The sequence below is a fragment of the Poeciliopsis prolifica genome, unplaced genomic scaffold (genome assembly GCF_027474105.1).
Source record: "Poeciliopsis prolifica strain line A6 unplaced genomic scaffold, Auburn_PproV2 SCAFFOLD126, whole genome shotgun sequence".
Taxonomy (NCBI): Eukaryota; Metazoa; Chordata; class Actinopteri; order Cyprinodontiformes; family Poeciliidae; genus Poeciliopsis; species Poeciliopsis prolifica.
In genome coordinates, this window is record NW_026562501.1 from 389,936 (window position 1) to 402,857 (window position 12,922).

The 12,922-nt window shown below is 43.6% G+C and overlaps 1 protein-coding gene across 1 annotated transcript; it reads left to right on the top strand.

Moving 5' to 3' along the window:
- The first annotated feature begins 5,711 nt into the window (after positions 1-5,711).
- LOC129355192 (ankyrin repeat domain-containing protein 1-like) lies at positions 5,712-12,475 on the top strand. Its single transcript, XM_055024735.1, is given in 10 exon segments — positions 5,712-8,608; positions 8,860-8,992; positions 8,995-9,020; positions 10,076-10,204; positions 10,392-10,499; positions 10,579-10,677; positions 10,758-10,856; positions 10,943-11,041; positions 11,487-11,585; positions 11,666-12,475. Coding segments are annotated over 10 exon segments (906 nt in total). The 5' UTR covers positions 5,712-8,581; the 3' UTR covers positions 11,753-12,475.
- Positions 12,476-12,922: the final 447 nt, after the last annotated feature.

Sequence of the window (12,922 nt, forward strand, 5' to 3'; positions counted from 1 at the left end):
TACGTGCGCGAATCTGCGCGCGTACGGAAGTCCTGGTGACTTCCTCCAGAGTCACCAGGACTTCCTCGTCTGTGTTGGACCCACTGAGTCATCATCCTCTTCTTCTGCCTCCACATCTTCCCAGAGTTGCTCTCTGGGGCCTCAGCTCCACGATTCCCTCATGAATCCCTCAGTTCACTGTCCCTATGACCTCCAGGTGACCCGAGGTTCATCAGTTCGGTCTCCCCTGCCTGCTCCCTGTGAGTCGTCAGTGGAAGGTTTTTACCTTTCCTGTAAATAATGAGTCGTCTGATTACAGTGAAGCATGTTCTGCTTTAGAATGAGTTCAGGGCTGCACCAGTCAGAACAAACCCTCCGACTCTTTCCGAGGCCCAGCTGGAGGGAAACAGCCTTCAGTGACATCACTCTGCGGGACATGACCCCTTGTTATGGGGAAGTGGACTGTGTCACCATGGTAACCACTGTGGGAACTGTAAAATATCCACGATGTTCTGTTTGATTCTTTGATAACTAGACGTGAAACGATGAATGATCAACGAGCAACAACTGAGAGGAAAACTGCTGACGTTCATGTGAGTCTGAATGCAGACCGGATGGATGGACGGATGGATGGATGGACGGATGGACGGACGGACGGATGGATGGATGGACGGACGGGACGGACGGACGACGGACGGACGGACGGACGGATGGATGATGGATGGATGGACGGACGGATGGATGGATGGATGGACGGACGGACGGACGGACGGACGGACGGATGGATGGATGGATGGACGGATGGATGGACGGCGTGACAGGACACAGGGACAGCAGCGCTGGACGGAGAGGACGCATCCAGCTGTGAGACGGGGACAGCAGCCGTCTCGTCTCTGTATTTTTATCAGTTTATTTCAATCCCTCAGCATCACATGCTGGATCTATTGTGTAATGCTCTACATAGATCCGCTCTACATGGAGACGTCAGTTATATTTACTGGAGCTCGGGCCTGGACCGGGTTATTTATATGATCAGTGCTGGAAAAGCTGTTGGGCTCCTTACAGATTTCACACTCTCACAAATAAATGTTTCAGATCATCGGACGACTATTTATATTATGAAAACATGATTAACTTTATTACAGCTTCTTCTTGTTTCTTCCACCAATAAAACTTTTACTGATATGGATGAATGTAAACAGACTTTTGATGATTTCATTCCACAGTATCTCAGTCTGATATAAGCCCATACTTTGACTAGGCCTTGCCAAAATCATGATTTAATTATTTTTTTTACGCTGCTTCGAGGTTTTATAAACTGGTGCAAATCCAAAGCATGCTAAAGTCACATTAACAGAAGAGTTTTACTGGCAGAAAATCCTGAAAGAGAAAGTTGAATTGTACTGAGAGCAAAATCTGGTTAAAACGAGAAACATTCTCGTTTTAATGAGGCATAAAAATGCTTTCCACTGACAGATTAGGACTTGTTAACCGTTTCCTCAAGGCCACTTCTAAAAATCCCAAGAGGTATTGCTGTTTACCATTACAATTTCTCACTTAGAAGATATTTTGGTTTTAATGATTTATACATTTTATTATAGCAAGTTTTTTAATGAATCTCGTTAAATCGATAAACTTCTGAATTTATTTCAGGCTTTGTCAGTCAAACGTTTCAATTCAACGTAACTGTCTGTCTCAGGATTTCCAGGTAGCAGAATGGTTCCACTGGTCACAGCATGCTGGCCAGTGGTCCCGCATCATCATACTGCCACCACCAGTAGTATGAAGTTCTGGTTGTGAAATGCTGTGTTTGTTTTACAGCAGATGTAACAGAACCAGAAAGTATCTCGGGTTCATCATCAATATTTTCGCAGTTGGATCATCAGGACGGTTTTGGGGAATGTGAGACGGGTCGTTGTGTTCTGTTGGGTCAGCGGTGGTTCTGGTTCTAGAACTCTACCACGGTGGCCATTTTTCCAGAGGTTTCTGATGTTGTGCATTAAAAGAGAAGGTCTCTGATTTCCTTCAGCTCCTCCCTGAGACGTAGCAGAACGCTGCAGCAGCCTGTCCTCCAGTCCTCCTTCTCTGCTCATTGTTCTGTATTCTCACTCTGCAGGAATGTGGATCAACTTTTGAACCCCCCAATTACTGACCGCTGCTTCTTGAATTCCCCTCCTCAAGCCCTCTTCACTTCCCTGCACATCTGATCCGCTGCAGTCTCTCTGCTCTTTAAACTCGCCCGTCTCTTCCTCTCATCCTTCTTTCCGTCTCCTTCGTCTTCCATTTTGAACCTTTTCAGTCTCCTCTCTTCCTTGCATCATAATTTCTGGTTGCCGGTCTTCCGACCATCTGACTCATCCTCAGTTGTACTTTCACATCAGATGACTCATTGTTATCTGTGCTTGAGTTTCACTGCTCTTCCTGAGTGAAGCTGTTCCCTGTAGTGAGGGTTTCTTACCTGTTTTGCATCGTTTTGTTCCCTCCTCCTCATCAGAACCGGCCCAGAGCTGAGGAGGGAGGCCGGTCCCTGAGAACGAAGCGAGCAGCAGCTGAGCGGCAGCTGAGCTGCAGCACATACCAAACTGGGATCGTTTTCAGGGTGTGATCAGATCAGAAACTCATTCATCACTGCAGTAGTTTGGAGAAAAGATGTGATGATGGTGAAAACACCACTGGATCCACTTTAGGATCCACTTTAGGATCCACTGAATCAGCACCAAACAAACCGATTCCTCCACTTCGGTCATCATGTTCAGCTTTCTGCTCATCCAACAAACTGAAAACACCTTAATACATTTAATAAACATGAATCATACACGGTTTTGAAAACGAGAACAAAGGTGCAGAAAACTTGAACATAATAATAATTTTGGCTAAAGCAGCAGAAAAATTTTTATTTTGGAGCTCAGTTGCACTTTGCAGCAGAGGTTTGTTGAAACTGTTATCACATTATGACAGTTTGTTTTGAGACAAATAACCTGTGAAAAGATCCTCCACCTTCCCAAGCTGGTCAAAAGCAACCAATCAGAGCCAGGAGGAGGGACTTAATGCTGTCAATCAACAGCAGTACTCTCTGCTAAACGTGTTGATAGTGGATAAATAACTGTAACAGAAAAATCTTTTATCTGTGTTCGTGGCAGGCTGTGGTGAATTAACTGTAGCAGAATGTGTAACTTTGTTGCAAAAGGGAGGGGGAGGAGCACCAGAGTGATTGACAGCACTAAAACCCTCCCCCTGGCTCTGATTGGCTGGTTCTGACAGCGTTGTATTTCTGCAGTTAGGAGCTAATTTTTTTTTATCGATTATTTGTTTTATATTGTCACAAATGATGATTCTAAGAAATACTTAAAAAAATTTTAATAACAGTAACTTGCAGCGTTAAACATGGCAGAAAGTTGGACTTTATCCAGCTGAACTGGCTTTCTGATTCCTTCTTTCATTTTTATACATTTTCTCCCTGAACTTCAACCTCAGCTAGATGAGTCTGAATGAGACTTTTAGAAATGTATTTATTTCAAACTCATTTTCCTGGCATCAGCTTGTTTCTCCAAACGACAAGCCTCACTGGCTGCGTTTAGTTCACTCACTTTATCTAGTTGCTGTAATTCTGTCACATCATGAGGCTTAAGTAGGAGCTGATCTCTGCTGTTTTGTTAAAAACAAGCTGCAGGGCCCACTGCCGCTCCGTCTTCCTCATGCATCAGTAACGCAGCATCGTTCCTGAGAACGGGTCAGCCAGTTATCGGCCTGCAGCTGGACAAACAGCTGACCATTCTCTGCATTGTCTGCTGCTGTCAAGCGAGAAGCCTTTTCCGCCTCCACAGTCCCTCTGTGGTCGCTGTAGCGACCAGCTGTCGTCTCCTGTCTTTAAACTTGAACTCGGGGATCGACGGCGACCTGAGTTGGTTCTGCCGTGGAGGAGAAACTCCTCTCCACCCGGACCAACCAGCTCCACCTGTTTAACCAGCAGCTGGAGGAGGATCACAGAAACCACATCAGGTCAGCCTGGTTCACAGCAGGACGGACGGTGTGTGTGTGTGTGTGTGGGTGTGTGTGTCAGTGTGTGTGTGTGTCAGTGTGTGTGTGTGTGCGTGTGTGTGTGTGTCAGTGTGTGTGTGTGTCAGTGTGTGTGTGTGTGCGTGTGTGTGTGTGTGTGTCAGTGTGTGTGTGTGTGCGTGTGTGTGTGTGCGTGTGTGTGTGTGTGTGCGTGTGTGTGTGCGCGTGTGTGTGTGCGTGTGTGTGTGCGTGTGTGTGTGTGTGTGCATGTGTGTGTGTGCGTGTGTGTGCGCGTGTGTGCGTGTGTGCGCGTGTGTGTGTGTGTGTGTGTGCGTGTGTGTGTGTGTGTGTGTGCGTGCGTGCGTGTGGGTGGTGTGTGTGTGTGTGCGTGCGTGCGTGCGGGTGTGTGTGTGTGTGTATGTGCGTGCGTGCGTGCGTGTGTGCGTGTGTGTGTGTGTGTGTGTGTGTGTTTACAGCAGGTGTTGTCTCTGCTCTTGACCTTTGCCACTGTGAGGATGATGGAATGTGAACACATGATCTTCGTCAGACACGCCCAGTTTCTCTGACATTGGACAGACCGACCCTGATAGATGAATGCTTTCGTCTCGTTCTGTCTCTGCACAGAACGAGACGTCCTTCATCATCATCAGCTCCCCGATGATGATGAAGGACGCATCATCATCATCATAATGTTGAAGGAACCAAATTCAGACAGTTTGAGTTTAAAATCAGTAAAAGCAGAATGATTGAGGTTCATTCGCACCAGTTCTGTTTTGTTCGCTTTAACCCAACCTGAGCTTGTTTGCCCAGAAAGTCCGGTTCATTCAGGGAGGCGTGGATGTGTAATTAAACTGTGATTTACCAAGGGTGGTTTTCTACCTTAGATACTCGGTTCGATTGTGTCTACATCCAGCCCCTTCGGCTGCGGTTCTCTTTCTCTCTGCTGACTCAAACCAAGCTGTTCCCCTCCTGGCCTGTGGGGGCGCTGCACCAAGAACCACCGAAGGAAACGACACAAAAACTTCTGAAGACGCTGAACGCAGCTTCTTTCTTCATCAAGTGAAAACATAAATGGAGTGGCGTCAGATTTTAGCGTTTGGAGTATTTCCTTTTAGTCTTACGTAAAAATAAAAACACAGAAGCTTTTCTCCCTCAATATGAGGCTAGCGCATTTGTTTTGCTTGTAGTTACCCAGAATACCTTGTGTTGCAATCCACTTCCTGCTTTTGGAGCGGTCTCTGGTCCACTTGGTGTTCACAGTTCAGCCGAACCCAGACTGAGGTTAGTTTGGGGGTTGGGTCATAATTTACATCAAAAAGTGATTTCTTCCTCACTAGATTCAAGCATGAACTCTTTTCAGTCTGATGTATTGTTGAGTTTGAAGCAGCAGATGTGCAACAGAAAGAAAGAGACTTTATTCCAGATGTTGATGTAAAGTTTGTTATTTTCTGTGTTAAATCAGAAGCTGTTGAGGTAAAGTGAGGATGTCAGCGCTCCTTCAGACATGTGCTGGAGGCTTTTGGATGCTGTGAGTTACGATCGGAGGTTGTCTCTTAGTGAAGGATTATCTTCACCCTCATAAACAGCTCTGAGACCCTCCATCCAATCCCGCATGGAGCTCCTTCCTCTTCTGCCAAACGGGGATTCTGGGTGAGCGGAGGATTTATGCTGCTAATAATAGAGTAAACTAGATTTATTTCCAGGGAGCGATTCTGCAGGGGCCTATTTATAATTACAGAATCCAATGATACATCCCTTGGGGTTTATCGCCTGACCCGGCTACCGGGACGCAGCTGACCGAGCAGCTCTGACAAACAGACAATGTGTGAAGACGCTGCTGGGCTGACGACAGACATCCCAGGAAGATATGAGGAAGGAGTGGCGCTCGTTTCTGGTTTGTCTTCTTTATCTGAGATGGTGATAAAAGCTGATGAAGCTGTGCCGCTGTCAGCAGAACATCACACTTCATCACGCACAGAAGTAACTGGCTTGTTGTTGTTGATTCTCATGGCTGTTTGCAGGGAGAGGAGCCTCTGCACAGATCACACAGCATTAAAGGAGATGTACGATCATCACATTTTTCAGGGTTTTCTGCCTCCATTCGGGTCTGAACTAAAACAAAGAAAAAACAAAAACACCCAGCCAGTTTTTTAGTTCATGTTTTTTGGTGTCTGGAAAATGAGTCATTTCAAAAACCTTCCAATAATTGTGAAACCAATAACAGACAGTACATTTCTCAGGAGCCATTGTTAAAATCATCATTACACATCAGTCTGTTGGTCAATGTTTCATTCATTGATGCTGAGCAGAACCAGAACCAGCAGACCTGAGGGTTCTGGAAGGTTGATGCAACAGCAGATCTTTAAGACATTCAGTCATTTATAAAATGCAAACAGCATCTTATTCTCTCAGTGAAGGACTGGGAGTGATGTGCTCCATCTTACTAGTTTTTGTCAGAGCGCCAGCAGCAGTTTCTCGATCAGCAGCGTTCTGGAGGCCTGGCTTTTGCTAGTCAGACGTGTGAAGACCCTGTTGCTCTATATAGATCTAGTAATATCAAAAAGCTATAGATCTAGTAATCAACTAGATCTATAGCCCTACATTAGCTCCACAGATAAGTTCAGTTTTGTTTCTGTTCAGAAAGTTTTGGCACATCCACACATTTATGACACGGTTCAGTGGTGGACAGCTCACCAGAGTCACCTGGTGAGCTGTGCATCATCTGCGTAGTTATGGAAGCTAATCTTCATTCCTGATATAATCTGAGTCGGTGGAGCATACATAAATGTCCCTTCAGGTCCAGTGGTTCTATAATCTGAAGCAGCTGAATCAAGGAGGAGGTTCAGTGGATTCCTAAGCAGTGACAGTTTCCTCAGGAAATCTTCCCATTTTTGAAGATCAACACGACTCAGAGGTTTAATCTTAGCTTGTCGTGTCTCTGACTGGTTTTAAACCATTAAGTGATCATCAGTGACTGGACCGCCCATCATTCCTGACATTGATCTGCCTCTGGCTTGTGATTGGTGAGCGATGAGCTCAGCCTGAGTGGCTCATGCGTCCCTGTTTGATGTGAAACGTGAAGTTTGACCACATTGACCAGCTGGCCAGGAAGGTGACCGCCCCGCTGACGGACGTCCTGATGACACCGGCTCTGAGGAGACGTTTGGAAGTGAAGCTATTTATTGCTCCAGCATCACCGACCTGTCTCCTCATGGTGACATCACTGCATTTTCCCTGCATGCTCCGCATGGTGGGATTAATGACAGGAAAACGGATCACTCTGTTTCACATTTGATTTAAAACATGAGCCTCCTCTAAACACGGCTGCACTTCTGTTTACAACCACATTTAAAAGATCGTTTGGCTTTCAGTTTTGCTCTATAAATTTGATAAAGTGATGCTGAGTTGTCATTAATTAGCAACTTGTTTAGAAGCAAATGTTTTACTTTTAAATCTTCATCATAAAGCAGCTTCTGTTTTAATATTCACATAAATACACATTTTATCGATATAACTTTGTTTAGATAATTTTTTAGATGGATACAACACAAAAAGGATTTCTATTAATAGTGACTCACATCACAGGTGATGGACAGAATTATACTGTACTAACAGAGATGGAGAGTAGACGAGAGGGCACACTCTGATTCAAATTCACATCCAAATTAATTTTAACGTCAAATTAATTCAAGTTACATATAAACAGCTGAAACTCTGAGTTTGCCTCAGGAAACGAGGATAAAAATCCATCTCTTGATCATCATTGATCAATATGTTTGATGATCACTTTAAAGATGACTTGACGAAATGATTTGGTTTTTGATATTTGACAAAAAATCATGTTTATTGCTTGTTTCATAACTGCTGGCTGTATTGTGTTTTCCTGATATAAAATACAAATAAATTTAATTTGACTCTCCAGGATTTATGGTTAATAGTGAATAAAAATATAATAATTTACTCTTCAATCTCAACTTCAAGAAAAATTGAATCATTTAGTGAAAAAGAAATATTTCTACTACAACTAAAAGAAAATTAGATACATTTCTTTCAAAACATTTTTACAAAAAATGTACAAATTTCCTTGTAACTTTGACGACAATTAGAATTTAAATGATATATTAAAACAAAGTCACATTTTTCTGAAAAGCGAGCTAAAAACCCCAAAATAAAATACAGTGCAAATTAAAACGTACATGTGCAAAATGAGCTAAAAACCTAAATCAAAAAATACAATCAGATAAATTAAAAGATAAAATAAAAAGAAAAATGAGAACTAGAAAATTTAAAGTTTTTCTTTTAAACATTTTCAAGTTCCCAGATGAAACAAAATAAAATGTACAGAAAGAGTTTTCACCTTGACATGTCAGCAGAGTGACACCTCTGTCTTGTGCTCCATCTTTGCATGCTGACACACTGATGTCCAAACTGGGAGGACTGGGGGCCGGACGCGTCCCAGCAGCACGAGGACAGTAACACGACGCCGACTGGACGCTTTTCCTGCCTCATATAAAAGAGCCGCAGGCTGCAGAGGGACAGACGCAGAGGGACAGTACCGGGACACCACAGGACCCAAATCTGTCCCAGAACCTCCAAGCTTCTCGGGATGGGACTGCTGAGTGTGGAAGAACTGGTAGGTTCTGCTCTGTTAACTGGGAATGATGGTGTGCCTGATTAGAGGCGTGTAAATATACAATTGAACATCAGTTATTGTTGCATCTTCACCATAAATGACGTTTTGTTTTTAATACGACTTCAGTGCTCAAAAGAAATTATTTTATTTAATTAGCAGAAATATTTTCACAAATATTGCAGAAAAATACTAAAACACATTTTAGACACCATAAGGTTTGTGTGTTGAAACGTTGTGTCTCATCGCTCCAGGTGACCGGGAAGAGGTCAGAGGTCAAAGATTCCAGCGACTTCCCGGGGGGCAAGTACGAGGCAGCCGTCCACCAGGAGAAGCGGGATGACCGTCGGTCGCTCCAGGAGCTGCCAGGGGGAGGCGGAGCTGCGGAGGAGAGGTCAGCGTGCTGGCTCTGAACGTGAGTCTGCTCTGCTGGATCCAGAACCAGAACCAGAATCAAGCTTCTTTACTCATAAACTAAACTCTTGTTTCCGTCACATTCCTGGTTCTAAAGAAAAACATCTCAGTGTTTTAAAGAGGTTTTAAAAAAATCTTTAACATCTTTTACTAGTTAGAAAGTTTAAATGTTGATGAGTTGCATTGTCACATGCTAACATGAGAATTTGGTGACATTAAAAACTAATATGAAATATAATGTTCCATATGTTCATTTTGTGCTCACAAGCTTCTTCTTTGCTCTTCATTTCTTCCTTGAACTTAAACTAGGACAAAGTTGAAACTCTGCTTTGATTTCAGGCTTACTACGCAGTTTCACCTGCCTGTGCTGCCCCCTGGAGCTACTGAAGTGCATAACAACGTGGATTAATCAATTACCGTACCTATTTATTTGCCAGGCCAAAAGCTAATCCCATCATCTTCAGAAGATATGTGCAGCTGAATATTGATTTAAAATATAGCATACAATATATGATATTTACAAATGAAATGCAGCAACACACATTACAACTCGTCCTTTCTAAAAAGGTTAAAATGTTAAAGGGTGCCATTTGTTAAGTTACACAATCAAAAAGTAACAGCAGTAATTTGGATTATTTAGAAAAAAACCCATGGGGGTTTTATTTTTTATAGTGAAAGATAAAACAAGTTTTCAAAAACGGTTTCCCTTCCTGGGATACTGGATGTTTTCTGCAACTCATCTCTACTTCATAAGGTAATGTGTCTCCTGGTATCTTGGTGGACTGTAGAGGACATGTTTCAAGTTTTCTGTTGACCTACTGGGTGCTTTCTTAGAACTTCACTAAATGCTCTGTGTAGCTTTAGAATGGATTTCTAAAACTGATGTTTTCAGTGTCTTCCTGCATTTACTGGGCATCTTCCAGGTGTTTTTCCCAGTCTGCTGTGAATGAATCTAAGGGACATTTTCAGTGCCGACAGGGTTCTCTCTAAAACCTATTTCTCATTCCTCTGGTTTTTGTGGCCTTTTAAAAACTGTTTTTGTCTCTGCTCCATCAGACGGACAGAAGCGGGAGGCTGAAGCTGGAGACTGTGGACGATCTGTTCAACATCCTGCAGCTGAGGAAGAGGAGGAAGGAGAGGAAGTCTTCTGTGTTCAAGAAAACTGAACCGGAACCAGAGACAGTGGTAGGACATCATCAGGTTGTTTTCACCTGAACCAGAGCAGGTTCCAGTTGGATGGAAGGTTCTGGACTTCCATGGAAGGATGGAAGGATCTGGACTGGAAGGTTCTGGACTGGATTGGTTACGGCAGCAAAGCGTTGTTTGACAGAAAGGGCAGTTTAAACTCTGCTGCCCTTTCTGTGTTTTCCAGCCAGAAACGGTGGATGAGCAGCTGTTCCTCACGGCGGTTATGGAGAACAAACTTCCTGTGGTGGAGAAGTACCTGGCCGACGGAGGAAACCCAAACGCTGCAGATAACGTGAGAGAGGAACTGTTAAAAACCATGGAAATGTCTCTAATTTATGGAGTTTGTGAATAAAATGCTTTTTATTTTCCAGTTTCAGAGAACTGCTCTGCACAAAGCTTCCTTCAAAGGACATGTGGAGGTGATGAGAAGACTTGTGGAGGCCGGCGCCGCCATAGAGCAGAAAGACAAGGTCCTGCTCTCTCTTCTTCTGTCTCACAGACCCCATGACACACACAGCCTGACAGTGATGTGTGTGTGTTTGTGTTGCAGCTGGAGGCCACAGCCGTCCATTGGGCCTGCAGGGGAGGCAGCCTGCCAGCCCTGCAGCTCCTGCTCCACCAGGGAGCCAAGTTCACCAGCAGAGACAAGGTTAGTTTGCCTCTCCCTGGTGGCGACACGCGGTACTGCGTGTGCAGATGTGTTGAGATGATGATTCCTCCTCCTGATGCACTCAGCTGCAGAGCACGCCTCTTCACGTCGCTGTGAGGACCGGACACTGCGAGTGCGCCGAGCATCTCATCCACTGTGGAGCCGACGTCAACGCCAGAGACAGAGTGAGCATTCAGACACTCAACAACTCATCTGGTTGTTGGATCCATAAACGCTGCAGGTCGCCTCTGATTTCTCTAATACCCCACAAAAATCCAAAAACCTTACCAAGTACTTTAATCTTAGGACACCTGAAATAAGACAAAACTAACTTACAACTAACTTTTCTGCAAGAAAATGTGTTAAGTCAATAATTTCATAATGTTGGTGAAAACTACAAGTTCCACTGGCAGATTATTTCACTTATCACATGTAAAATGAGTGAAATAATCTGGCAGTGGAACTTGTACTTTTCCATGAATATTAAGGAATTATTGACTTATAATATTTTTGTCTTATTTCAAGTGTACCATCTTATTTTGAGCAGAGAGTAGACCAGAACTACTTGATAGGGTTTTGTGTTTTTGCAGTGTATTTAACGTTTCTGGTTGTTTTTGTGTCTGCCTGCAGGACGGAGACACACCAATGCACGACGCTGTGAGGATAAACCGATTCAAGATGATCAAGCTGCTGATGATGTATGGCGCCAGCCTCAGCACCAAGAACAGCGTAAGTCCCATCGGCGCTGCTGGACTCCAACATGGGTCCAGGTCCAGTAGAGCTCAGTTTGGTCTGCTCCTTCTCTGCAGGATGGAAAAACTCCAATGGAGACGCTGTATTCATGGCAGAACGGAGCCAAGAGCCTGCTGTGTAACTTCAACGAGGAGAAGCCCTGATGGCCTGGACTGTCTGCAGAAAACAGACGATTCAGGGATCTGAACCGGCAACCCGCTGGCTCATTTGACCTTTGGTCTCCATCAGGGAACATTCACTGACAATGTGAATCCAAGCAGGAAGAGTTTTGTCTCTTCGGAGTCAACTGGACGCTGCTGGTCGGTGTCCAGCTGAAGACGATTTCTTCTGTTTTCCTTTATTTAATATTGAGCTGAGTTGAGTTCAGTGACAATGCACCAGATGGTGATTAATTTATGGATGAATGAAATATTTATTTATTGCCAGATGTGATTTATCTAACAGTGAGCGGTTCGTTGTGCTGATCTGCACCTGAAGCAAATCGTCTGCTTTGTGCTGTTAAAGGGAAATAAGTCAGAACGAAGTAAGTTTGATCTCCAGGTTGGACAGAATCTCTCTCCTTTCCTTCTAGTTTTTATTCATTCTGATGATCTGTAAATGTCCTGCTCCTTTTCACCCTTCTGTTCGGGACAAAAACTGATAGAGAGTTCTCAAAACGTTCTCCCATCAGGTGACCATTAGGATATTCAGGCTCCACCTCTAATTATGATGCTGATGAACAGAGAGACAGAGCTGGAATGCTGCTGATGGTTCAGAGGAAGTTTGACATGCAAAGTTATTGAAACAAATGGATTTTGTAAGATGTCTGTAACTTGGTTTTTATTGATTGAAATATAAATATTTAATAAACTTGTCTTTGATTTGAACTTGTTTTATTCTTGTTTGTCTTCAGCAGACATGGATAGAAAAGTTAGCAGCTGACAGCACTTGCTGAATTTTTCAGTCTAGTTAAAGTAAAAAATAGCTGTGTGTTTAAAAAAATTACATTACAAAAAAGTCAGACGAACAATGGAATATCATAATTCAGAAATGACAGAAGTAACAAATAACATTAACTTTGGTAAAGCAGTTGAGGCTATTTTTACTTTTACTAGAATATTTGATCATACAAGTGTCTTTACTTCTACTTGAGCAGATAATATAAATAGTTGTCACCTGTCTTCTTGTCTGACTGCTGCTTTCCGGTGATTAATTTCACATTCCGAGCTCAAATATAGTCCATGAACGCCACACAGCTACAGCGCATGCGCAACTTCTCTTGAGCCCCTATTGGACCCTTTCAAACGCAGAACCGCGACTGTTTATTGCGATGT